The sequence below is a fragment of the Acanthopagrus latus genome, chromosome 1 (assembly GCF_904848185.1).
Source record: "Acanthopagrus latus isolate v.2019 chromosome 1, fAcaLat1.1, whole genome shotgun sequence".
NCBI lineage: Eukaryota > Metazoa > Chordata > Actinopteri > Spariformes > Sparidae > Acanthopagrus > Acanthopagrus latus.
Genome location: NC_051039.1, coordinates 1,978,671 through 2,006,649, shown reverse-complemented (window position 1 = coordinate 2,006,649; position 27,979 = coordinate 1,978,671). Strand labels below are relative to the sequence as shown.

The 27,979-nt window shown below is 44.2% G+C and overlaps 1 protein-coding gene across 1 annotated transcript; it reads left to right on the top strand.

The window, feature by feature from the left end:
- Positions 1-1,325: 1,325 nt before the first annotated feature.
- akt3b (v-akt murine thymoma viral oncogene homolog 3b) lies at positions 1,326-27,837 on the top strand. The gene is made up of 14 exons (XM_037073821.1): positions 1,326-2,664; positions 7,242-7,742; positions 14,636-14,761; positions 14,851-14,962; positions 16,779-16,923; positions 17,029-17,160; positions 17,965-18,030; positions 18,261-18,329; positions 20,048-20,170; positions 20,270-20,398; positions 20,834-21,048; positions 22,150-22,237; positions 22,521-22,623; positions 23,743-27,837. Exons 2-14 carry the CDS (start codon positions 7,697-7,699, stop codon positions 23,826-23,828), a joined length of 1,440 nt encoding a protein of 479 aa, XP_036929716.1. The 5' UTR covers positions 1,326-2,664; positions 7,242-7,696; the 3' UTR covers positions 23,829-27,837.
- The last annotated feature ends 142 nt before the right edge of the window (positions 27,838-27,979 follow it).

Here is a 27,979-nt window from a genome sequence, read left to right as displayed (position 1 = left end):
ACAAAGTTCACAAACAAACAAACAAACAACAATTTAACATCACACAGCATCAAAATACGATGTAGAAAAAACAGAGACCAGAAAATATCAGCGAGGTTCCAGAACAGAGTCATTGTTTTCTGTGTCGGTGACTTTTTAAAGGTTTAAATACTGATTGCTCTGATATTTGGACCTTATGTTCCAAACATCCAACCAGCAGCACCAGCAGCAGACTCACCTGCAGACCTGAGAGACGATCGATCAGCTGATCTCTCACCTGCGCCTCCTCCTCTCCTCTTCACTGTGCTCCTGGAGATCCAGGACAGAGAAACCCAACACCACCAGCACCGACACAGCAAACTGACACTGGTAACCATGACCACACACACACACACACACACACACACACACACACACACACACAGCTGATATGGCTGCTGTAGCTACTTTACTCCTGTTGGATGTCACTGAGTCTTTTCTTGCTTCTGTTTGTGTCTTTCTTTCTTCCTCTCCTGTGTGTCGGGTCATGGTGGTCATGTGTTGACACCTCTGAACAAACTGTCCCATTTCATAGCACGTTAAGTGGGACTGAACTGTTATTTCACAGACTGTAATTGATTAATGCCAAGCAGCAGCAGCAGCAGCAGCAGCAGCAAGAGTCCCGTCTACGTAGGCCTGCAGCCAGACTGGGACCAGGATCCTCAAACAAAGCATCCATTCACAGGAAGGCTGGGGAGCGAGGGAGCGAGGGAGGGGGAGGGAGGAGGGAGGAGGGAGGAGGGAGGAGGGAGGAGGTGCTATACATTTTGGTGAGCCTGATTGAATTAATAACTATAAAAGTCTGAAAAAAAAAAATTATTGTCAGCGACCAGAATATCATCACGGTCAGTTTGACAGTTACTCCAGCAAACTGAAAGAGCTGATCTCAGATCAGATCAGAGGGAGGTGAATTACAACTGGACCAAATGTGGACACTTAACCAGGGACAGAGAGACATGGACAGACAGACAGACACAGAAACAAAGAGACAGAGACAGAGAGACATAGAGAGAGAGAGACACACACACACACACACACACACACACACACACACACACACACACACACACACACACACACACACACACACACACACAGACAACAAAAGCTGGGGACCAACAAAAGCCCTGGATGCCATGAGGAGAGCGATGCTGCATTCAGGTACTCCCTGTAAAATCCTGCTTCCCAGTAGAGAGGATCACAGCAGACTCAGACATGGTGACAGACACTCAGTAAACATTTACATTCATCAAAACACACACTTAAACTACTAGAAAAACTAAAAACAATGTTTAAAAGATAGAAAGTATATTTAAGAAATGCAGTGGACTCGTGAGTAAATAGGCCAAAGAAAGAAGAAATGCAAACAGAACGTAACGTCAGGTGAAGTTCTGGAGCTTCACGGTCAAACAGAGTTGCAGCGTTCTGATAAACACCTGAAGCAGCTGGAGACTTGATTTAAAACAGAAAAAAATCAATCCAATAAAAATAATAATAATAATAAAGAAATACCCACTTCTTACAGGGGGCGCTAAAGCTAATGGCTACGGTGAAGATTTCTGCTTAGAAAAAGGGTGTAAATAAAAAATGTTTCGAATCATTTTGTGATCCTGGGGCCTCCGGAGACTTGGATAATGTCTGTATGCAACCAATTCATGCTTTTTTGTTTTTTTGTCCCCAGCTACTTCAGATGTTTAGGAGAATGCTGTGACGCTGTTTTTTTGTGCACTTTTGGGTGAATTTTTGGACACTATGTAGTTTTCAAACTCAGAATTTTTATATTTACATTTTTATATGAAGTAATAATACAAATTCAGAAACTACACAGTACACCTGAAATGTTAGTGTCTAAAAACTGACAAGAGTTTGAATCTGACTTTTAATTAAAAAAAAAAAAAAAAAAAAAAAAGTTTTTATATCTATACATATGGCCATAATATCTTTATCATTATGGCGGGTCTGCTGAACATAAACAAAGCGAAGTATGAACTTGTTGTTGTCCCTTAAGGTCAGTTTGTTTATCAGTCACAAACACAAAGTCAGTCTGTTGGTCTAGTTTCTTATCTTTCTCTTCTGATTGCATTTTCCTCCCAGAAAACTACACAGTGCACCTTTACAGATGATGGGTCGCGTGGTAGCGGACTCATGACCTCATTATTTCCAAAGTGTTGGCCGGACATGGCCCTGGTGTTCTCACGTGTGGCCCCTAAACGACAAGGACAAAATGCCCTGTTTTTTTTTTTGTTTGTTTTTTTTTTGTGGCTTGCATGAAAGCCCATCTGTCCCACAGCCCCTGAATGCAGCAGGAGTCCTCCCAGTCAGATCTGGCTGAACGTGACGTGCCGACTCGGAGCCGAGCGAGGTTTCCTGGCGGAGCTGCGGAGGGAGCAGGAGCCGAGCGGGTCTGTCTGTCTGTCCGTGTGTCTGTGTGCCGCCGCAGTCTCTGTCTGTCTGGGACACACTAACCCTCCTCTCTTCGGCTTCCGCGCTCTGGACACGGCATCAGCGGCTATGGATCCTTCGCTGTCCTCCTCCCGTTTTCAGCTCTGAGGGACGTTACTCCGTTGGATGCTCCAGTGCCCATAGAGGAGGAGGGGGAGGAGGAGGAGGAGGAGGGGGGCATCCCTGCCGTTCTTCGACTACCAGGTGAAATAATTGTTATAACGTGCTGTAACGTGTTGTGGGGGGACGCGGGGATTGTCTGTCGGGAGAGGCAGAGGGGGAGGGAGGGGGGCAGCGGGGGTTGGGGTCGTCGTTTCGGGGGCACGGGGAGCGGGTTTGTCTCGAGCCCGGAGCGGGTGGGAGCGGAGGTTAGCATGCTAGCTAGCTGCTGTTAGCGGGCTGCTGCTGCTGCTGCTGCTGCTTCGTCATTCGCCAGTCTGGGAGGGATGCGGCGCCGGGATGCTGCTGCTGCAGGAGGGAGGGGAGGGCTGGTAATGATAACGGTACCGTCCGTCTGGCCTCGGCCCATCTCCGTGATGAACGACACCCCCAGCCTCCCCCTCTCCTCCCCCCCTCCACCACCTCCTCCTCCTCCCCGGTCTCCCATCCCCTTCAAAAACACAGCGTCGCGTCTCCGTCCGAGCAGGGGCAGTAAAAGCAGCGATAAACCGCTGAGCTGTTTCACCACCAAAATAACACAACACGTCAAACCGCCAGCGACTGTCAGCCGTTAGCCCGCCTGCTATGCTAGCCAGCCGTTACAGCTAGCCGGCTAACATTAGCAGTAGCATCTCTCCTCTCCCCCCTCCCTCCCTCCCTCCCTCCGTCTCTCCCTCCCTCCACCCCGCTAGCATCCCTGGCTAGTTCGCATCCTCCAGCCGAGCCATCACAGGCCAGCCTGGTTTACCCCACCGCTCTCTCCGACCCCGCCACCTCACACCGGGGGCCACACGTCTCACCGCCCCCGAAACAAACGGCCGGTCGGTGCAGGAGTCGCCGCCAGACATTTATTCGCGTCTCGCCCGTTAAAATAAAACGGAGCACGCCGAGCGGATGTTGTTATGTAACAGATAATGACACCACACGCCCTTGAAACAAAAGCTGTTGTTTCAGTATTTGTTTGTTTTGTGTGTGTGCGGTGCGAGGGGCTAACCGCGGCCGATAAATCAGAGGCGGCGGGGGGGTGTTGGTGGCACCGAGGGCCGCGGCTCTGAGCCGGCTTCTGAAACATCCAGCGGCTGCTCCTGTCAGCCATTGTTTTTGTTGTCATTGGAGGCTCACATTTGTTTTCCAGCCTCGGATCTTCCCACTGATGCTGTTAGCTGTGTGTGTGCGCTGTGCATTGAAGGCTCATAACCAATCTTCCCCCCTGAATATGTGCAATAATGTGCTATTTTATCTTTGAGCTGATTTTTTATTTTTTTTAAATCATGATCCCTTAAAGGAAATATAATAATTACCTGTGATGTATTGAAGTGCACAGGAAAGGTTGGCTGTGTGGAAAAAAATCAGATGGAATTCATGTTTTATTATTCAAATCCTTTAACAATATCAGTCATAGTTTATGTCTTTAGTTTATCTTATGATAACCTAATATTATATAGCAAATTCTGTGATGTGTGATATACTCCAAGACAACAAAAAACCTATGAATCCTAATTATAGTAACGATTGGTAAGACTCAACTAGAAAATATAAGCCTCTGAAGTCATATGTTCGAGTTTCTGCGATGGTGCTTCGGAGTGATTTACACTGGAAATGCTTCAGGACATTTAAAAACAAAGGATTGTCTCAGGCAGGATGATCATATGAGTGTTCATCAACTTTAAGCAGAGCTGCAACAATTATTTGACTCTAAATTGTGAATGTATTTTTTCCTCCTCTATGACAGTAAACTGAACATCTTTGGGTTGTGAACCAAAAAATCAGAATCAGAAATAGATTTATTACCAAGAAGGATTTTACACCATTGAGGAGTTTGTCTTGATGTAAACGGTGCATTCACTGAAGACAGTAAACAAGCAGTGACTATAGTAAATAGAGTATAAACAGAGAGAGACATAGAGTTCCAGATGATTGATAAATAAAGACGGAAGAAGAGCTGTATGAGAAAAACAACGCGCACCAACACACCGTGGCTGCAGTCCGTGCCGCCATCTTGGATCCAGTTGATTTAGGATCTTTTGGTAACACTGGTTACTTACTGTCTGTACGACAGCTAAGATGTCGCATATATAACATTTTTACCTTTTACATGTGTCATACATATGGCCATAATTGGACATTTGAGGTAACAGATGTACACGCTTTTGCTTCAGCATCCACAGAAATGATCTTATGATATATCTTTAGATTTGTGGGTGTGTGTGTCAGCCATGACGCAACTTTCATTAAGATGTGATGTGTTCGATGTTTTTGGTTTGCAAGCCAGAACAAAGAAAGAAAATCTTAATTACGTACTAAACACAGTCGACGACAAAAGATATAAGAACGACCTAAACAGTGATTTTCATCTTCTCAGGAGTCTGTAAATGAACCTCCTGTAAAGAAAAAGTCTTCAGTTACGTGTCATAATGTGATTAAAAATAACATTTTACTGTTGATTTTTGTGGCGGTGGTTCCCAGACAGAGGGCCATTAGAAACGGTTTGATTTCCTGTTTCCCTCTAGATGAAGACAAGCGTTAAATAAGCAATAAGCTAACAGTCTTGGAGCATGTACGGGTGTTTAATGTCGTTTAGAGTCGTTGGTTATACGTTTCATCCCAGCTGAGATGTTGCTGTCAGTGTCGGTCTGTGCAGGGTGGTAGATGATGGAGGGATGTGAGGGAAGCAGGTACCAGACTGTTTGTCTTGAAGACAAGCAGCCAAGGAAATGATGGATAGATAAAGGGATGGATGGGAAGAGGAAAAAAGCATGAGTCAAGGAGGATGAAAGGAAAGGAAATAAGGAGAAGAGGGGGTACAAAAAGTGTTGGAAAGAAGGAAGGAAAGAGAATTTATACAATAAAGCAAAGAGAGAACAAATGACAGATGACGTTGAATCTGTAGGGGTTAAATAATGTGAAGAGGCGAGGAGAATAGAGATGGATGGACAGATGGAGGAAAGTGAAAGAGAGTAGAGACTGTCAGTGAAGGAGGTGAGAGACGGAGACACCAGACTTCTTCGAGGAAGGAAAGAATGAGGGAGGGAGAAGGAAGATGAGGGGAATGATAGATGGAGCAATTACAAGAGGTGAAGAAGTAGAAGTGGTGAGCAAAGGGAGCTAGCAAAGGAGAGAGGAGGTATAAAAAGTTTAGACAAAAGGTAGTTAAGGACTGTTGAAAGAGGGAGCGAGAGATGGGATGGAACAAAGGAAGGGAAGAAGAGAGGAGGTAATGTGAGGAGGCAAGGAAAGGAAAGTATAGCCCCCAGTGAAGAAGGAAGGAAAAGGAAGAAGTCAGGGAAGAACTGATAGAATGAAGGAAGGAGAGAGGAGTTAGGTAAAGACAGATGAGAGGAGGAAGTAAGAAAGAGGGAGAGAAGGAGGAGAGAGGAAACAGGAAGAGGGGGAGGAGATGATGTGAGGATGCAAAGAAAATAAGGAAGGAGAGAGGCGGATAAGAAAAGGAAAGTAGGGCGTAGGGAAGGAGGGAGGTAAAGAAGGAAAAGGGAGAAGCAGAGGTAAAAAAAATTGTGGTAAGAGTTAGATAAAGATTGATGAGTGAAGGAAGGAAGTAGGAGAGGAAGGAAAGGAAAGGATATGATGTGAGACCGTGAATGGTGTGAGGAGGCAAGGAAACTGGGAAAGACAGTCAGGTGAGGGAAGGAAAAGAGGAGAAGTAGAAATGGGAGGACTAAATGGAGGATAAAACAAAGGGAGGAGGAAGCAAGGAGAAGGGAGAGGGAGCGATGAGGTGGGATAGGAAAGTAGGTCCTAGTAAGGAAAGAAGGGAACAAAGGAAGGGGAAGGGTGGATGTGGCTCAGGGGTAGAGTCAGCATCTTGTGATCGGGAGGTTGCTGGTTCGATTCCTCTGGTCTGCGTGTCGAGGTGTCCTTGGGCAAAATACTGCTGCTGATGTTGGCACATGTATAAATTACTGTAAGTCACTTTGGAAAAAAGCGTCTGATAAATGCTGTAAAATGTAAATATAAGGGGAGGAGATGACAAACATGGAGAAGGAGAGAGGAGGTCAGGGAAGGGAACTAGGGATGAGTGAAGGACAGAAGTAATGAAGGAAGGAAGACAAATGGAGAAGTAGTTATGGAAATACTGATTGAGAGGACAGAGGGGTGAGGGAGAGAGATGAGGTTGGGTGAGAAAACGAAGAGGGAGGTAGAGAAGAAGAGGAGGTATGGATGTGGAGAAAATAGGTTATGGGAGGAAAGTAGGTCCCAGTGAAGGAAGGAAGGAGAAGCAGAGTAAAAAAATGAGGTAAAAAGAGTTGGGTGAAGACTGATGAGGGAGGGAGGGAGCAAAGAAGGAGGAGGAGGTGATGTGAGGAGGCAAGGAAAACAGGGAAGGAGGCAGGTAAGGGAAGGAAAGTAGGGCCTGGTGAAGGAGGGAGAAGAAGAAGAAAACTGGAGTTGGAGGAGCTAGGGAATGACTGATCAAGAAAAGGAAGGAATTGGGATGAAAAGAGGGTGTAAGGGAAGGAGAGAAGGAGGTAAGGAGACAGGAAGTGTGTTAAGGCTCTGAACAATAAGTGGTGGCCTGCTGGGTTTGCTGTGCGAGGGAAACTATCCACTGACCTGCTGTTTTTCCTCCCTTCTCTCCTTTCTCTGCCTCCGTTTCCTTCCAGGCTGACTCACCGCTGGAGCGCCTGAACACAGAAGAAGAAGAAGAAGAAGTCAGAGAGAACGAGGGAGTGAGGAAAACTGTGAAACCAAGAGCGAGAAGGAGGGAGGGAGAGAAAGAAGGGAGTGAAAAACATTACAAAGAGGTGAGGAAGAGAGGGAGGGGAAGGAGAGACGGACCACAGCAAGAGAAAGTCAGGTCGGGTCGGCAGGGTGAGAGGAGGAAAGAGAAAGTGATTGTGGGAGAGAGAGAGAGGCACCACAGACTCATACGGGCCAGTTGACAGATCTGAGGTCAGGTGAGAGCGGGGGCGCAGGTAGGCCAGAGGTCGAGCGGTCAGACGGGAGGCTGACTGAGCTGCAGCCCAAACACACTGTCCCACTAACCCCCCAAACCACTGTCCCGTCACCGTCACCACACTGGGAGAGCTGGGAGGACTGGTGACGAGGAGAAGCCACCATGAGCGACCAGAACGTCGTCAAGGAAGGCTGGGTCCAGAAAAGAGGTGAGGACGCTCCGTGTTTTCAGATCCCAGCCGGCTGTCTCGTGTTTTGTTTTTTTACTGAAGTAGCTGAAGATGAAGCCATACAGCTCCATGTTGACCAGAAACTACTGAACACACATCTGCTGTTCCTTCATTACCAGAACACACACACACCGTCCTGCAGCCGCAAATGTGGATTAATCCGCTGCTGGAAATAGTCCCCAACAAATGCACTTTTTTTCCTCCTGTTTTCGTTGGTCAGAAGCTGTTTTAGGAAATTACATAAAGTATTATACAAACTTTACATGAGTTCGTTTGTTGGTTGGTTGCTTTGTCATCAGGATGCCAGGTCTCGGTCCAGAATAGACCCAATGACTTTTTCTAAAGGGACGAATCCTGGAAATGTTTCTCACTTTCATCAGGTGGATTTAGGAGGCTGAGTGAGTAGGAAGTGGGGGACTGTTGGGCGGAGGTATGCACTCTGCCAAGTGTCATTCTAGTTGTGAGGTGTTTTTAAGGATTTGTGTTTCTGAATGTGCTTGGGACTGCCAGCCACAGACAGGTGGGGACATTTTGTAGGATTAAAGGTCCAGTATGCTGAATTTAGGGTGATTCAGGGGCCAAATTACCTGAATCTAAGAATTGTTTATTTTTTTTCGTTACCTTAGAATCATCCGTTCATATCGACAGAGGATGTGTCCAAGTCGTAAAATAGACCAGTGTCTACGGCTTCTACTTACAGTCCTTTTTGTCATACGACCTAGTTGTTTTTAGTCTTTAAAACCTATGAAAGTATAACCCAAACTGATCAGACTGAAGCCCAAACATGTGAAAACTGAGTCGCGAGCTAAGAATATTGACAATAAACTAATCAAACGATTAACTTCAGCTAATAACTAATAACTAACTGCGTTTTGTTGCAGTTAATGTAAACTTACCGTGCTGGCCTCCATCATGATGCTGAAGATGTCATCAGCAGCCAGGTTTAATCACTTTGACCCGGATTGTGCCGTCCTGATACGAGGTGTTGTTCTTCCCCTCACAGAGTGACTGAAGCTGTGATCTGTTATCTGACAGAACAGACTCAACCGTGCTGACCGGATCTTGGAAGTTGCCTTTCTGTTTTGTTTTGTTTTTACACAGAGGAGGTGGATTTATTGTAAACCTGACAGTGGGACTGAAACATGGCTGGTGTGTTCTGGTTCTGTCTGTGTCTGTTTGAATGAATTTATTTATCTGTGTGAGTGTGTGTGTGTGTGTGTGTGTGTGTGTGTGTGTGTGTGTGTGTGTGTGTGTGCTGTGGCTTTAGGTTTGTCTGTACACAGGATGGAAAATGAAACATTTTCAGCCACAGATGGCTGCTGTTCTCTGTTCTCTGTTCTCTGTTCTCCTGATTTCCATTTTTAGTTTGAATCACTGAGCTGACGTGTTCTCTCGGTGTTCAGGTGAGATGTGTGTCCTGCTCCAGGAGACCGTTGGACCTGAGGACACACTAAAACAAGAACAAACAAAAAAACTGAATTCATTCAAAGTCAACTAGATTTAAATTTTCAGACTGCACACTCATTCCATGTAGTTGGTTATACATGTAAATCTTCAACAGCACGTTCTCTGTTTCATATTCAGACCTGAAACTTTCAGTAAAACATTTCGTGAAACATGAAATGTTCCCTCATCCACAGTTCAGCCAGCATGTGAACCGATTTCCAAATTTAAGATAACTTCTTATAAAATGGCGTTTAATCGTCCATTTGATGGCTCAGTTATATCAGATTAAACAATTAAGCATTGGAACAAACTATCTGTTATTTATCTCACAGTAAGAACCGTCTCCCTTTTCTTTTACTGATCCCAACAATAATCTGTGACTGAAAACTGTGATGTGAGTTGTTAATTATGCTGAACTACAGACGGCAGCTGGTGGGAATCAAATGCAGCAACGAGAACTTGAAATCCTGGTTCATCCCAAAACACAGAAGAAAATATGTATTAAAAATGATGATGCAGGTAAATTGAACTACTACATCTGGGCAACAGCTGCAGGGGTTTACAGGCTGTTCCACTGTCGTGTCGTTTAACCTCAGCTAACTCACAAGTTAAAAAAACTGAAAACACATTCCTGCATTTTTTTCGGCAGAATGATGCGTTTACAGGGAAGTCTCTGTCGATAATCGATCAATCAACTAATCATTGGAGCTCTATGAACATACTTCAACATTTAATACTAATGTGAAATTAGTGCCTGTTAAACAAAAAAAGAAAGCAAAAGGTTTTCCAAAAGAATGACTGATGACTGTTTTAATTTCCTGCAGTGACCCACAATTTTTCACCTTCACTCTCCTAACGAGCTCCTTCATTACAGCCTCCATTTAATGATGATGTTAATGATAATAATGATAATAATAATAATAATAATAATAATAATAATAATAATAATAATAATAATAATAATAATAATAATAATTGCTTTTAATAGATGTCATTTTGTACATTTATCAATGTGAATGAGTGTTTTCTTCACACTTTCAGTGTGTCAGTGCAGCTGAACACAGTCAGTTGTTCAGATAAACGTGTTGAACAACAGGTTTCTGCACTGAGACGTCCATGAAATCACTATTTATAGCTGAGAAGTCTGAACAAGTGCTGCAGCTACCAATTATTATTATTATTATTATTATCGATTCATCTTCCAACTATTTCCCCAATTAATCACTTTAATTATTTTGTTTATGAAACATCAAAAACAAATTGTGAAAAAAGCTCATCACAGTTTCCCAGAGTTCAGAATGACGTCTTCATGTTTCCTCTGTTGTCCGACCAGCAGACAGAAACCCAAAGAAGAGAAGCAGATCCTCACATTTAAGAAGCTGGAACTGATTCTGATTCTCGTTCTTTCAGTCGACTGATCAGTTGATGGTTGTAGTGCGACCACAGAAACATGACCTCACCTGCGTCTGCAGGCCGCAATAATTATATAGGAAAAGCTTTATTTTGTTGGTCACCGCGACAAAACAGGACCAGTGTTTTCAGGGGAACTCACAGCGCCGAGGAGGAACACTGAAAACACCGACCTCAGAGAAGTTGTGTGTTTTTCATGCGGCTCAGTTTGGACGTGGTCTAAACCGGCTGCCAGTTTGAAGAACAGCACCTCCAAACAATGGTTGTTTACCTGCCAGACGGCGAGTGGGGAAGGCAGGCTTTGCAGCGCTGCAGCCCAGTCTGAGCTGCACTTGGCTGGTGTGTTATTTCCCACAGTCGTTTCAGTGTGTGTGTGTGTGTGTGTGTGTGTGTGTGTCCTGGAGGTGTGTTTGTCTGGTCTGAGCTCAGGCCTGTTGGCTGGCAGGCAGGCAGGGGGAAGTTTCTCTGTGGCACTATGAGCATACAGAGGATGACCTAACACTCCGGTTCCTTCCTCTCGGCCCCCACAAGTCCCTGAATTGTTTATTGCACCTCTGCTCGCTCTTATAATTCAGTCCTAACAGACCCTCTTTTAGAGAAACTGACCTGGATCAGAACTCAGAGTGCACATGCAGTTCAGAACCGTTTGGATTCTGGGGTGTTGAAACTGAATTATTGAGGACTTTCAGAAACACAAAGAAGTCGTAAAACATTGTTGTTCCTGCCTGCAGAGTTTATGTTGGTGGAGACTCGATTGTTAAGCATGTTTGACTTGTTAGAAATGGTGTTTGAATGGATTTAGTCCTCTTGACACGACATGTTTACTGTCTAAAAGCTGCTCTGTGCTACAGTTTGTATCTTTACATGCAATAATCAGCCTTTTATTGGCCATATGTGAGCGGATTGTAACGTGACATGAGAAGTGGTTGACTGTTCAAGCCTGTGGAGGATGTGCTGAAGTTGTTTAAGGCTGCTGGACTGTGGATTTGTTTGTGAAGGACTCGGGTCAGATTGACGAGACTTCATGCTTCTCTGCGCTCTGCTAACAAAGAGCAACAACAGCTCACGTCGGTTTAGAGATGGATGTAAACTTACGACTGGATTCAAGCACAACACAGAAGTTTCACAGAGAACCTTTAATTTACTGTATTTCCTGTTGAACACATAACAGTGAGGAGTCAGTTTAAACTTTGTGAAACTTCATATATCATTCATAATCATTTTGCGATCGCTTCACCACTTTCCACACTAATTTTAATTCTGCTGTTTTAGGGAACTCTCCTGTTACAAGCTGCCCTTCTTACAACCAAACAATATTCATGACCGTTTCAATATTTGATCAATTATTGAAGCAATTTATTTTCTGACTGCACATTTGAGATTTTCAAAAGGTTTTGTTTTTGTACATGTTTGACAAAAGAGCCGTATTAGGACATCGTGTTGGTCTACGGAGATTTTTATTTTTGCTGTTGCACATTTAACACACTGAATATGAATCCGTAACAATCACAGTAACAATCTTTAATCGGTGTATTTATGGGGAGAGACATCATTACTGATTTGTAAGTTACCCTCAGCTGGGATGATTCAGCAGCCTGCGAGTGATCCTGTGCTGCTGACTTCCTGTGCTGAGTTTTCTGTCTCGTCATCCTCATCACACTGTTGTTCTGAAGCCGTGTGAGTCATCAGATGTGTGAGAATAGTTTCGTCAGAGTTTGATTTGTTGGATGCCGAGGCTCCTCGGTTCAGTCGTTGCAGCGCCTTGTTCTTCGTTAGCTCTGGTGCTAATTTGACTCTGCGAGATGTCAACATCTCACCGCGATGCATCCAGCGTAATCCAACATTTGTTGCAATTGTGCCACAAACTGATGAGTCAGAACAGCAGGAAAGCAACTCTGCACGGCTGCTGAATAACAATCAGCTCTGAGTTCAGACGGTGTTTCTCTTCACCTGGAAGCCATACAGATGTTTCAGTGACATCGTCATGAAGCTGAAATTAGAAAAGCAAAAAGGTTGAGGTGATTTAAAATGTCCGTATATAGAGTAACACAGAATGTTGTTTTATTTCACAATATGCAGCAGAAACCCAAAATGAACCTGTTCAAAGTGATGAGTCATCCACTACAGCAGGTGAGATACTGTTCATGTTTTCAGACGAGGCCCAGTTGGAAGCTGGACGTGACTTTCTACCAGAAACTTCCACTGTTTGAGCCTGTTTCTTTTAATTTACTTCATGTTTGACCCTGTAACACTTTAAAATCAACTTTATTTTAGTAGGGCTGCTTGATATGATGCACAAAAAAAACATATTACATTTATTTAGACAGATATTATGATTGCAGCATGATTCATGATCATTTCTGCATCACAATTTCAACCGTCGCTGAAGAAACTATTAAAATGATGATGGTGTGACGTCTGTTGGTGTTTGTTCCAAACAGACAGAGGATGTGTTGGTCAGGACGTCTCTGCAGCTCCACAGCTTCATCATAACGCTGCGTTTTCATACGTCTGTTGAAAAGCTGCAGCTTCTGTCATCGGGATATTGCACTTTGATTTAGATTACATTGTGATTTATTTTTGAGTGTGTTAAAATAAGAGTAAGAAATGAGTGCACGAGTGTGTTAATTGTATACAAAGAAGCCCCCAACCCAAGTCTTCAGACTTCTGGTGACCCAAATGTTTTTTTCTGTTCTGTAGCTTTAACTTGATTCCTGTAAACAGCCACGACAGACACGTGAAGACTTTGAGTTCATGAGCAGCGTTATTCAGTGAGTGGTTGTGGTTGCAGCCACCTTCCTGTCCGTTGTGTAGTCAGCAGTCTCCTCCCTCCTCTCTGCATCGCCACACTCGCTCGACTCTTTTCTCTCGGCCTCTTTCTTTTCTTCACACATTCTTCTGTGCTCGGCCTGTTTGGTTGTGTGAGCCGTCACCAGGAGCGCTGGGATTGGTGGCGTTGACTGAGCGCAGGAACGTCCTGATCACATTCACACTCTGATCTGCTGAGCGGAGTTGTTGGTCTTAAGGCTCTTGCTCAAGGGGCCCTCAGTTGTGGTAGTGAGCTGCCTGTTCACTTTCCCCACTGTGATTAATCCTGCTGATCAGGCAATCGATGTAAACGGAACCAGCAACCCGACTGTTCTACCCACTGAGCAAACACATCCAAATGTCATCTTTTCAGCTTTCTCCTGTCCAAGTGATGTTCTTACAGGGTTCAAAATGAAAGTTTTTACAATGTAAGTTTAACCTCTTTAATCTTCAGCTTCTGTCACAGACCATGTTTTGGTCCATCCGTGGAATATTAGTCTACTTGATGAATCTTTCGTTTCAAACCCTATAAAGACGTCAGTCGGACTTCACAGGTGAACGTCGAAAAGACTTCTTAGAAAGACCTCAAAAAAACTTTTATCCTGGCTCTCCTTGGGAAGTCTTTTCAGTGTTGAAGACGTTGAGTTCAGGTCTTTTGGATACGTCTGTGCTCAGTAGGTAAACTGCTTGGCCTTCCTACTTTTGACCCCTTTACTCTGACACAACGTATCTTCCAAATCTCAGCTGCACGCCTGTAAAACTTTGTGACTGAATCTTGGTTGTAACACTGATGTGCTGCAGAAATCACAGACAGACAGACAAACATCTGGCAGGGTGATCAGAGCTGCTTCTGTGGTTAGTGCCCACTACAACAGGTGTCACCAGGACCACAGAAGAAGAAAACCCATCAGCTCTGAGACGAGATACCAAGAAGAGCAGAACTGCCAACTCATGTTCAGGTTTCAGGACTCTCTCCTGGAGCAGTCTGAGACAGACCTGATGAGTTATTACATATATAACGCCACCATAACAAACAGGAAACAGTTAACATGAACACGATGTCGAACTGTCATTTTGTTTCACAACAGTAGTCAGTCTAACACCAACAACACAGAGACACGTTCCTCCACGGTGAAGTGAAAGTTATTCTGATGCATGAAGTACAGGCGGCAGGATGTAACCTGGTCAGTGTTTTCTCCTCCCTGCAGGTGAGTACATCAAGAACTGGCGACCGCGCTACTTTCTGCTGAAGACAGACGGCTCTTTCATCGGCTACAAGGACAAACCGCAGGACTCTGACCTGGCCTACCCGCTCAACAACTTCTCTGTAGCAAGTGAGCCGCGAACAGAGACCTTCATCACACGATCCACGCACTGAAAACAAGTATCTGTGTTAACACTTCGATCTCTGTGTGACTCCCAGAATGTCAGCTGATGAAGACCGAGCGGCCCAAACCGAACACCTTCATCATCCGCTGCCTGCAGTGGACCACCGTCATCGAGAGGACTTTTCATGTCGACACTCCTGATGAGAGGTGAGCCTCCTCCTCCTCCTCCTCCTCCTCCTCCTCCTCCTCCTCCTCCTCCTCCTCCTCCTCCTTCTCCTCCTCCTCCTCCTCCTCCTCCTCATCCTCCTCCTCCTCCTCCTCCTCCTCCTCCTCCTCCTCCTTCTCCTCCTCCTCCTCCTCCTCCTCCTCATCTTCCTCCTCCTCCTCAGCAGCTCATCACACATATCTTGTTTCTGTTTATTTGACAGAACAGGCTGAACTTAAGAAGTCCAGACACTTTTATTTATAGCACTGAATCACAACAGAAGTTATCTGATGACAGTAGAGCGGGTCAGAGAGACCCAACCTTCCCTCATGAGCAGGAACTTGGTGGCACGATGGGGGTAAATGAGTTGGGGAGTCATGATTTTGATTCCCAATTGAAAATCAATGTGTAAAACTGGTGAAGTGGCCCTTTAATGCAGATATTCTGCTATAAAACACACCTTAGCAGCTTCCTGTGAACTGAGCAGATCTCAGTGTCAGCAGGTATAAAGAAGTCTGTCAGTTGTGAGTCCAGATCCAGACGGGAGGCTTCTTGTGTTAAATGGTGCTCACACTGCAGGAGTCTGTCAGCACAGTGAGAAGAAAGACAGGAAGCCGGGGTGTGGAGCCGAGGCTGGACGCCAGCATGTGAAGGGTTTTCATTCCAAAACACAATATAACGTACACGCAACGTATACTGACTTCTACCTGATGCTCGCGGGTTTGTTGTGCACAAGTCTCACCAGAGCAGGTCTGCAGGTCGTTAGCAGGCTGTACATGTTACCTGTCACATCTCGCTGGCCAACAGCAAAACACAACATTAGGTTTCTTTTTTCCTTCGACTTGCTGCTCAGTTAGTAGCAGATGATTGAACAGCCGACAAAGCTCTCAGCTTCAGAGGGTTCAGATAAGAAATAGCACTTAATTAGTTAATTTGGTAAACTGCCTTCAGTGCACCAGGCACGATAAAACAGAGAACTTTCTCCTGACAGAGGGAAGTCAAACCTGACAGCTTTTGTTTACAAGATAGTTCGATGGTCAGAAAATACTACAAGAAAGAATTTCCTTAACCAAAGTCTTGAACTCTGATATTCTCTGAGATTTAAGTCACAGATTTACAAGAAAGAAATCAGATGATCAGAGCAAATTTGAGTTTTTGTCTTGTAAATTTTAGTTTATGTCTTACAATTATGTGACTTTAATCTTTGAAATTGTGAGAGTTTTCTCTGAATTTTACCCTCAGTTTGATTAATAAGATTTACATTGGCCCTGATACGCTGTAGAAGAGTCCCATTAAAGCTGCATTTATCCTCAGAAGAAGGAGTTAGCAGCAGTCCATTGTCCAGGATTGTGAAGAGCAGCTAATGTGTGTTTAAAACAAAAAAAGAAGATATGAGGTTTTATGTTGTCTGCAACATAAATAATCTCCACTGGTATGGAAACTTTTAGGAGAAATGAAAGCAGACACAGTTGACCACATCATGTCTTTGTCTCACCACTTCATCGCTGTTAGAAAGCGGTTCTGATACAGTTCCAGTGTTTTCTGTTTGGCCTCGGTGGCTCGATCCAGGACTCAGCTCAGCACCAGCTGTGGCTGATGCTGCAGGAACAAAGTGATAAACTCTGGAGCTTCTTCATCCGTCCTGGTTGTACAGCAGCTCAGTGTTTGGGAGCCGATAGTTTCATCTCTTTGTTTGAGGTCTAGAAACAGTCCCTCTAACTTTTCTTAAGATTCCTGGTCAGCCTACAGTTGAATCCACAGTCGACCAAAAGAAGAGCGCCGCCTGCTCGTAGTTGAACCTGTGGTTCTGTCCTGCAGGGACGAATGGGCCGAGGCCATCCAGATGGTCGCCGAGTCTCTGGCCAAGCAGGAGGAGGAGGGCATCCTGTGCAGCCCCACCTCCCAGATCGAGAACGTGAACGAGGAGGAGATGGACACCTCCATCAGCCACTACAAACGAAAGGTGACGCTTCGTCTCAGTCCAGTCAGAATATAAAGCAGCAGCTGTGGTTGGTTGGATGATGGAGACCCGGTTTGTTGACATCATGCCTCTTGTCTCTTTGTCCAGACAATGAATGACTTTGACTATCTGAAGCTTCTGGGCAAAGGCACCTTTGGGAAAGTCATTCTGGTGAGAGAGAAGGCGAGTGGAACCTACTACGCCATGAAGATCCTGAAGAAGGAGGTCATCATAGCCAAGGTCTGCTGAACGCTTGTCGCTGTTTGTTTTTTCTAAAACACCTTTATCTAGTTTGAACAGTTAATATTTGTGATATTTATAACAGTGTACAGTCACTAATAGGGCTGTTAGAAAGTATTCATGAATATCACGTGAATATCACAATATTAATGTTTTTAATAGTGTATTCTCAAAAACACTTTTAATTAATGATGAACATGTTTGTGACAGTCACAACCAAACATTAATTCATGTAATCCAGTTGCACAAAAAAGTGTTTTGAGTGTTTTTTATAAGAACTGTGATAAAAACTAATAAGTAATCTTACTAGTAAGTATATACAGTTTTTTGATTATCATCAGATTCTTTTAGTCTCTGGATTGAAATGACTGTCGTATTATCAATTTTAAAAACCATGTAGCTTGACTCTGTGTGCAAAAGTGCATCATCTTCAGTGTCACATATTTGACCCTGTAACTGTGGAGGATGTTCGTATGTTGAGACATTTCTCCTGCCATCAGCCTGATGTTCGCACTCTTTCCTGTCAGCTGCACCTTCAACATCTTGACTCGGCTGCTCAGTTAATAAATGTAAACTGTGTGACAAAACAGCGTTATGATGTTATGAAGTGTTGTAGAGCTGCAGAGATCCTGATGTGAGAAAAACAAACAAACAATTGTCTCACCATCAGGATTTTAAATGTTTTTAAAGTGAAAATGAAAGTCGTGACGATATATTTGACGTTTGACTTGCACAAGAAGCCGTCTGCAGGCGAGCTCCGTCCGTCTCCTCGTTAATCACTCCGCCTCTTTCTTCTTTCCACAGGATGAAGTTGCTCACACGCTCACAGAAAGTAGGGTATTAAAAAACACTCGGCATCCATTCCTAACTGTGAGTATCAGCGTGCACACTGCATGAAACATTCTCAATTCTGTGTGTTAGGATGAGTCCACCTCTAAAAAGAGCCACCAGCTTCAGTTCAAAGACTCGCTTCTTTTTAAATAAATGTCGCGCAAACAAGGAAAGATGCGCTGAATTCAGACCACAAAGCTTCTGTTCTGTTTGAAACGAGCGGCTGAACACTGCTGAGACTAAAACTCTGTGTATATATTGTGTTGCAGTCTCTGAAGTACTCGTTCCAGACGAAGGATCGGCTGTGCTTTGTAATGGAGTACGTCAACGGAGGAGAGGTGAGGAGATCAATGAGTCTCTTTTTTAAAACATGTCGTTTGATGCTGGCAGATTGTTCCGTCTTACTCCAACATGGAAGTTATTTCAGGCGTTACTGAAGAGTGTTGATTAACAACACTTTAACAGGAAGCAGTCGCTGCTCTTACTGTGGTTTAAGTCTTATTTATTCAGGTGATTTTACAGCTTCACAATCTGAACGTCTTATTCATTTATTTACTTAGTTGTGTGAGGCTGGTAATAGTTATTTTTCACATCTGAAGGATCCACGTCACCTTCACCTGTACATGCTGTACATACGTTCCTCCTCAGCTTCTTCTGTGTGCTTTATTGATCGACAGCAGGGAGCATAACAGCAGAGTAACCTTACAACACGTCCCGACACAAAGCTGAACACAGTCATGTAGAGGTACAGACATACGGATAGTGAGGTTGAGGTTCACAGCACGTACAGAAGTGTTAAGGAATCTCTTTTTTTAGATTTCAGCTTCATAAGTTTGCTGTTTAGATTAAAAAAGTCTCTTCTCGTACTGTAAACTGCACCCATGAAATATTCCCACACATACGCAGAATTTCTTTTATCCACAATGTTATTTGTTTTAAAAGGAGCAATCTGTAAGATGGGGGGCTGTAGCTCAGCGGGTAGAGCAGGTCGACTAGTGATCAGAAGGTCGCTGGTTCAAATCCCAGCTCCGGGCAGGGCTGAGCTGCATGTCGAAGTGTCCTTGAGCAAGATACTGAACATTGCTCCCCACATTGCTCACTAGTGAGGGCCCTGCGATGAGCTGGCGACTTGTCCAGGGAGAACCCTGCCCTCGCCCTGAGGCAAGGCTGGGATTGGCTCCAGCAGCAACACGCCGTGACCCCATGGAAAGGGATAAACGGTTACGGACAATGACATGACATGACAATCTGTAAGATATGGCCAGAATTCTTGTTAACAACATTGTCAACACAGTGTGAAAAAACCCACAGATGTCAGAGACGTCTGTGTACAGAAGTTAACATGCTAACCAGCTAGCCTCCTCACACCACGTCATACTTCAGGAGGTGTTAGTCTGAGAGTCCTGTAGCTTCAGCCTGGAGATGCTGTTTACTAGGAAGTCAACAAAAAATGTCAAGAAAGGAAATATTTTAACAGCTGTTTTCCTACTAAACATAAAAATACAACGTTCACCGTCTGAATTCAAGTTTCTCTCGCTTACTGAAGGAAGACGAGTTTAATCTTCATTAAAACTGGACAGAAAGTGAATCAGAGTCACCAGAACAGTGTTGGTTTACATCCTCAGCTCACAGAGAAACAAGTGAAAATATTCCAGCTTTTCACCTGCCGACTGTTTCTCTTTCCTCTCCCGCCTGCCGTGTCCTCTCGTAGCTCTTGGTGATCTGAGGTCCCTCTCCAGGCAGCGGGGCCACTTAGCTGCACGGCTAATTGAGCTACATGCTAACAGCAGCTACAGCCAAACATAGACAGAGCAGCAGTCACTGTAGTGATGACGCCCCCTGTAGTTTTGAAGCGCCCTCTGAATTCTGTCCGTTTTCCTACAAATGACACGTTTAAGCTTTTTTTAATGATCTGAAACTGTCGTTCTGCTTCTGTTTTGAATGTAACTGTGTGTAATTTTAGATCATCTTCCTCCTGGTCTTTACCGGATGAAGGATCGTAACACAGCGGAGACGTCTGAGGTGAATGAACTCGTGTTCTTTTTTGTCTTCGCAGCTGTTTTTCCATTTGTCAAGAGAAAGAGTTTTTTCGGAGGACCGCACTCGTTTCTACGGCGCTGAGATCGTCTCTGCTTTAGACTACCTACATTCTGCCAAGATCGTCTATCGTGATCTGAAGGTAAACTGCAGAGTCCAACACTTGACTTGACCTGAGTTCACAGTATTGTAGAGGGAAGAGATCGCTTCATGTTTCGCGTGTCATATTTCCCTCCTGCAGCTGGAGAACCTCATGTTGGACAAAGACGGCCACATCAAGATCACAGACTTCGGCCTCTGCAAAGAAGGCATCACCGACACTGCCACCATGAAGACCTTCTGTGGAACACCAGAGTACCTGGCTCCTGAGGTCAGAGGTCACACTAAACACAGAACTGTCCAAACCCAGACTGAGCCTTCACCTTCATCTATTCATGTCTTGTATGATAAAACCAAGACAGAAGTTTGTCTCTGTGTCACTGAGCATCAGCTGCCGGGTCTTAACGTCGTAACCACGGTGGAAGCACCCGGAGATTTAGTTCCTCTAATGGCGGCTGAATGTTTCCTTCAGTGTCAACAACTGTTTTCACTTCCTCTAATGTGGATCTTGGTGGAAGTTATTTTCCATTAAGAGGATGTGAAAGCGGATATCAGATAATGTAGGAGTCAAAAATGGCGTCATCAGAAAGAAAAGACACACAGGTTTGATTTTTAATGTCATCAGTGTGTTTTAACTAAAGCAGTGTTTAAAGGGTGATGTTGTGTGTGTGTGTGTGTGTGTGTGTGTGTGTGTGTGTGTGTTCAGGTGCTGGAGGACAACGACTATGGGCGGGCGGTGGACTGGTGGGGTTTGGGTGTGGTGACGTACGAAATGATGTGCGGCCGCCTGCCGTTCTACAACCAGGACCACGAGAAGCTGTTTGAGCTCATCCTCATGGAGGAGATCAAGTTCCCACGGACCCTGTCGGCGGACGCCAAGTCGCTGCTGTCAGGGCTGCTGATCAAGGACCCCAACAAACGGTACACACACACACACACACACACACACACACACACACACACACACACAGGTTTGCATAAGAAACAGTCAAACAGCTGTTTTGAGTACAGAGAGCAGCTGAACTTTCCTGGAAAGCTGCAGAGTGCTCTCAATATTCAGAACCAGTTCCCTTTTGTGTGTTGTTTGATAAGAAAAGATGGCCGACTGCAGCAAACATGAGCACGTTATGTTTTGTTGAGAAGTTGATTTAAACATCTTTGGTTGCTGAGGGTTTGATCGTAAGGCGTCACGTCGTCGTCGGAGCTCTTCGTAGCTTCTCGTCGTCTCCTCACGTCCCTCGCATCGTTTCCTGTCAGCTCTTTATTGTCAGTTCCATATTCCATAAAATGTTTTAAAGACGCTTGGTTACAAAGTGTATTTGTACATTTTGATTCAAACAAATGTCTTGCTTCGTTATTCTTCTTCCAAACTTTCAAAGACTGATGTCTATAAATAACCTCTGTGCACAGATATCTGCAGATGAAAACACAAACTGTAGGCAGGACAGAATTTTGGCACCAGATGTGATCTGGTTTCTTTTTGTAGTCCGAGTAGCATTGACCATCATCAGGTTTGGGCAGCACCAGAACCCTGAAACACTGGAATCCCCTCACCCTCACAGAAGCCTGATTGGACAGATGCAAAGATGAGGAGCAGCGTAAATGATGGTGTTTCAAGAACAACACCAAGACAGTGACATCAGATCTTTGTTGCCTGTTTCTGGCCCTCTGATGTTGCAGGATCTGGACATGAGATGAACTGGAGACATGTTGATGTTAACAGGAGAGCAGAACTCTCTCCTGATGTTTGGGATTCAGTAAAAGTGCTGTTACACCAAACCGTCCGGTGGCTGCTGTTAAATTCCCGCTCTGATTATCCCCGAGGCGTTTTCTTTCTCTAATGAAGAAGCCGGTAAAAAAGAGGCTACTGCAGCTTCAGAGAGCGAACTCGTTCACCCCGACAAGTTATTTTAGGATCAGTAGCAGGTGGATATTCTGGTTCCATTGATGGAGACTTTGTAAGAGCGGCGTTTGATGTCTGACTTCGACGTCTTCTTCTTCTCTTCCTCCCGTCTCTGACAGGCTGGGCGGCGGACCGGATGACGCTAAGGAGATCATGCGACACAGTTTCTTTGGCACAGTCGACTGGCAGGACGTCTACGACAAGAAGGTGAGAGCAGGATTTAGCTGCGAGACGTCATCCGATCTTCAGTGGTAATTTATTCAAACAGCGTACCTGAGATATTCTGGTAGCAGGGTTACCTAATTTTTCAAAAGGAGTCTGGCTGGGATGTAAACTCCAGAATAGAACAGGAAATAAATAATTACCTCATCTGGATTTCAGCTCGACGACATATAGCGGTCCGAACACGTTTTCATTCTGTTTAAACGACTCGCGCTTCACGTCAGCAGAAGGCAGAAAACTCACCTTGTCCACTTCCTGTCTCCTGCAGCTGGTCCCACCTTTCCAGCCGCAGGTCTCCTCGGAGACGGACACACGCTACTTTGACGAGGAGTTCACAGCACAGACCATCACCATCACTCCGCCAGAGAAATGTAAGGACGCCCGTCTGCCTGCAGCGACGCGGGCTGACAGGTTGAACATCAGATCTGATCTGATGGACGCAGAGTGTTTTGTTTTGTTCGTCTTCACCATCAGCCTGTTTAATGTCGCCTGAGGAAGTTTAACCAAGACCCAGAAAATAAAAAACAGATTGAACCCCTTTTTAAAAATTCACAACATTTGGCCTCATTTTTATTACTTTACCGAAACATTTTATATTATATATATATATAATATAATAGTTCTTATAGTAATTTGAAGTTCTCTGGTTTGAATCCTGGCTCCGTCTAGCTGCGTGTCGAAGTGCCCTTGAGCAAGATACTGAACCCTAAACTGCTCCTGATGTGCAGTCTGCTCCTTGCATGGCAGCTTCTGCCATCAGTGTGAATGTGAAAGTATTTGTAAGTCGCTTTGGACAAAAGCGTCTGCTAAATGTCCTAAAATGTCAAATCTAAGTATTTTGTGAACTGACAAAGTGGATCTAATACAAGAGCTACAAATCTGTTATCAGCTGTATGAAAACAGACCTGCTGAGGCCCTCTGGTGGCTGCAGGAGCTGGGTGTTTACATCCCGTTTACAACGTAATCGTGCATTAAATAAAAGTACTGAGAATATGAAGCTAAAAAAGAAAAAATCATAATAATCAGAAACACTCGTGAACTTGACAGATATGAGCATAACTCAGAAACTAAACTATGAGCTTAGTTGATATAAGTTGTAGAGCGTTGAGAAATATTTTGTTCACAGCATGTTTTGTTTTTTTTATTCTGAATATTAAAAAAAATTGCTGATATTTATATTTTGATTAACCAATTTAGTTGTTTATTGACTTGAATAACATTTTAGATCAGGTTTAAATGACATCACAGCGAGCAAAAATACCAAAGAAGATCATTTCTACTGCAGAATATGAAGAAGAAGAAGCTGAGAAATGTTTGTTTTGTTCATTATTTGAACATAAAAATGACCAGGAATCGATTTATACTTTGATATTTTAATGGTTTAAGTGGCCACATGTGGTGGAAACGTTGTCGATAATTCAGTAAATGACTTGTTGTGTTCTGTCTGGTCGTCGTTCTCCTCTCATGCGTCTCCGTCTCGCCCTCCACAGATGACGAGGACGGGATGGACGCGGCGGACAACGAGCGAAGGCCTCATTTCCCACAGTTCTCCTACTCAGCCAGCGGGCGGGAGTGAGCGCTCCGGCCCCCCGCCAGCCAGTATCGTCCCCATTCGTGGCCATTTTGAGGAAAACACGTAGCCATTTTAGGAAAGAAAAAAAAATACCAGTCTCCCCTCTTTTTCTCCTTCTCTGCCTCCTCACAGACGGGGAGAAGTCTTTTTAGGGACTTTAAAAGAGGTTTTTGCACAGTGGGATAGACTCCAGCCGGTCTCCCCACACTAAAAAAAAAATAAGTCTCCTACATTTTCAGCGCTATTTACTGCAGAAGGCAATGTTTTTGTTATTTATTTTTTCTCTCTCCGTCAGTATTAAGTTGTCGACCCGGGTTGCGTTCATCTTTTTTTGTTTGTTTGTTTGTTCGTTTATTTGTTGTTTCTGCCCTTTTTTCTTCTTCTTTTGACTTTTTTGCACTTGGTTTGGAAGAGCCGTTTTAGGGAACAAAAAACCAAAAATGTTGCCTTACGTGTGCAGATGTTTCGTATCATACCGACAGGGTGTTTTTCTTTTTCTTTTTGGGAGAGGGCGGGCGGGTTTCGGGCTTGTGAGGGGTCATTCTTTGTTGAGAATAAGTGCATGGCTCGTGGTTCACTCAAAAGGAAAAACTACAAAAAAAAAACAAAAAAAAGATATTTTCTTTCTCATACATTTGCCATGGCAGCGCACATTCCCCCAATCCCATGGCGATGAAAATCACTGTCTACAGGTCAACGACAAGGAAAAAACAAAACGACAAAAAAAAAAAAATCAAAAGAAAGACAGAATGGACGAGTCTGTATCATTCCTCTCATCGTTGCAGTGTTACCACTTTGCTCTCGTATTTTTTCAACCCCATGTGTTTTTTTTTTTTGTTTGTTTGTTTGTTTGATTGTTTTTTCTCACGCTTTACTTCTCAGTTGGTCTTTTATTTTGAAACAGGAAACACTAAACTGCCAGAAACTGCACAGTTCACTCAGGCGCCACAGAGCACAACCGCGTTCAAACTCAGCTAACCGCTCCAGCTTTCCACAGCCGGCAGGGGAACGAGGCCTTTCTCTGCTTTCTCACCGCTTCTCCTCCTCCGCCTCCTCCTCCTCTTCACCTCCTCCTCCTCTTCACCTCCTCCTCCTCCTCTCACCTCCTCCTCCTCTTCTTCACCTCCTCTCTTCTGTTTCCTCATCGTAGCTGTAGGACTAGTGGAATGGGTGTTTACACAGGGAAATGTGGCTTAATGTATGTATGTAATGTATGTATGTACTGTATGTATGTGGGACATGGGGGTCAACTATATGCTGTCATAGCACACACACACACACACACACACACACACACACACACACACACACACACACACACAAACAGGAAACAGCTGTGAGTTCTGTGTGCTGATCGGACTGAAGTCGGCAGTTTGCTCCAAACATAAACTAATCACTAAAATCAGAAAACTCGCTGCAACTCCACCAAGTGGTTACCGGGTTTGGAGCACTGGCTATGTTGCATTGTGGGTAATGTAGGCACCTTTATAGTCCACACATTCTTCTGCTTCCTCCTCCTTTGAGGGGAATGAGCTCATCTGTTTTCTCTTTCTTGCTGAGTTTCAGATGAAAACGTCGATCCCACAATCTCACGTCTGCATGTTGAACCCAGCGCTACAGGCCGGAGGTGACTAGCTTAGCTTAGCTTAGCTTAGCTTAGCTTAGCTTAGCTTAGCAGAAAGACAGACAGTAGGAGTAAACAGCTAGCCTCGTGCTGTCCGAAGTACAATAACAACTCAAGCAACTTCTCTAAAGATGATTCATTAACATTTATGCATCTTAAAACAGCTTGAACTCCAAACTGAATCTAATTAAACCTTCTTGGAGTTTCAGTGGAGGAACGCTCCCGCTGTTGGCATCCAGAGTCTTTGGACCCATGTGTTCCCTGAAAACAAGAACATTTACACAAAACATCTTAATACAAGAAGCTCCAAACTCTGAAGTGTTTGTATCCTCATAATGCTGGTTCAGTCTGGATGAAAACATGCTTCAGATAAGTTTCAGTGTGGCGTCGATGCGTCTAGCTGAGATCTGCATCATAAACAACAAGAACTAAACGTATCGGCACCGACCCGACGAGTCCTGTGGGAAGTGCCCAACATGTCTCGAGTAACATTTGACTGATTCAGAGGATTTTTATCAGTTTGTGGGGCTGCAACTAACAATTACTGACAGTACTGATTAATTTTCATCACTTAGCAATGAACCGATTAATCTAAAAACTGTGAAAATGTTGGTTACAGCGTCCCGGAGCTCCACGTCTCTGCTTCTCGTGTCCGACCAGCAGCTCAAAGTCCAAAGACTCTTTATTTACCGTCATCAGTGAGAAAGAAAAGCAGAAAATTGTCACGCTTAAGAAGCCAGAACCAGAAAATATTTGACGTTCCTGCTCGAGAAATGAATATCAAATATCAAAATAGTTTGTCGATGAATTTTCTTTTGATTAATCAGAATCAGAATCAGAATCGGCTTGTCGCTGCAGCGCTGAACACTAAATGTCTTGTGTTTCTGGAGAAAACTGCTGACTTGATCGGCTCTGCAGGAGTCGGCTCGCGCTCCTCAGGGTTCCTGCACACATCTGGAAGGTTCAGAGATTCTGAGCTGTTTGCAGTTGCAAAAGATTTTTAGAAAAGAACTGCTCTCTGATGCTGCGTCATCTCTTCCTCTTGCAGTTCATGTGTGAAAGTAATGAAACAGGTCCGAGAAATATGAAACATATCGAACGAACGAGTAGAAACGAGTGTAGTTTGGACCTTTGTGCACCTGTGTGGGAGCCCTGCAGCACACATCCACATTCACAGACCGACACAGACACACAAAGACTGTTTTAGACGGTAAATCAGAGTGAACAACGTTTAATTTATCACGCGGACACTAACAGAAACGAGGCTTCCAGCTCCGTCTTCTCCTGTCAGCACGATGAGAGAGGATTCATTTCTACACACCTGTTTTTAAATCTGAACCGAGGGGTATCAATAAATCACTAATCATGTCACAGATCACCAGAAAACTGAGCCGTGAGACACTCATGTATGAAGACTGTGAGGACTGCCAGAAAAAAAAAAAAAGTCGAGTCGCCCCAAAACTTCTTGATGTAAATATGCAATGCCTTTTTCTTTCCTTCTGTTTTATTTCTTATTTTTTGTTAGTGGCATCTTGACAGACGAGACATAAACATTTTTGTTTCCTGTGTGACTGTACTTCAAGCTTGCTGATGAGAATAGTGACTGAAAAAACACAACAAATGACCCAAAAACCTGCATTTAAGAAAAGAAAAAAGAAAAAAAAAAAGAAGGAAAAAAAATCAACAACAGACGTGTTGAAGACTGGACCCGCCATCGTTTCTTTATTCCGTTTGTCCTCGGGTTGATTGGCCGACTCGACTCGTTATCGTCCATGGAGGATGTTTCCATGGAGACAGACCCCGCCCCCTGACCCCACCTGACCTGACCCCGCCTTCCTTTCCGTCGACGTGGTCTCTGAAAACGACCGACTCCGAGTCTCTGAGAGGACGTGACTGTAACTGTGGAGTCTGCACTGTCACCTCTGTTCCCTCCACCAACACACAGTGGGACCATGGCTGACTTTAGTCTTTATTTTTGTTTTTTTTTGCAGTGCTGGTTTCATCAGGTTTCTCCAATCCCATCATCCCTTGCTCCTCCTCCTCCTCCTCCTCCTCCTCCCCTTTTTTTGTACCATAGTATTTGTTTTATTTATGTTTGTCATTCTAGGCAGTGTTACCTTGTATGTTGTTAAAAAAGGCACCTCGTGAAAGTCGCTGAAGGATGAAGATGATGATGATGATGATGATGATGATGATGATGATGGATGCATTAACTGAAGTCTCTTTTTATTCTTTTTTTTTCTTTCTTTCTTTCTTTTTTTTTTTGTTTTGGATCGTTTGCTTGTTTGTTTTCTTACCAAAACATTAGGGCAAGAACCCAGTAGTGGACTTGCGTTGCCGTGGTAGTATTTATTTTGAATTAAATTAAAAGAAATACATTTCAGGGTTTCTGCTGTCGTGACTCTTTATTATCTCTGATTTCACACCTGTCTGTCTGTCTGTCTGTCTGTCTGTCTGTCTGTCTGTCTGTCTGTCGGTTTATCTGCAGGATTTCATAAAACCTACAGACTGGATGTCGGCCTGACTTGGA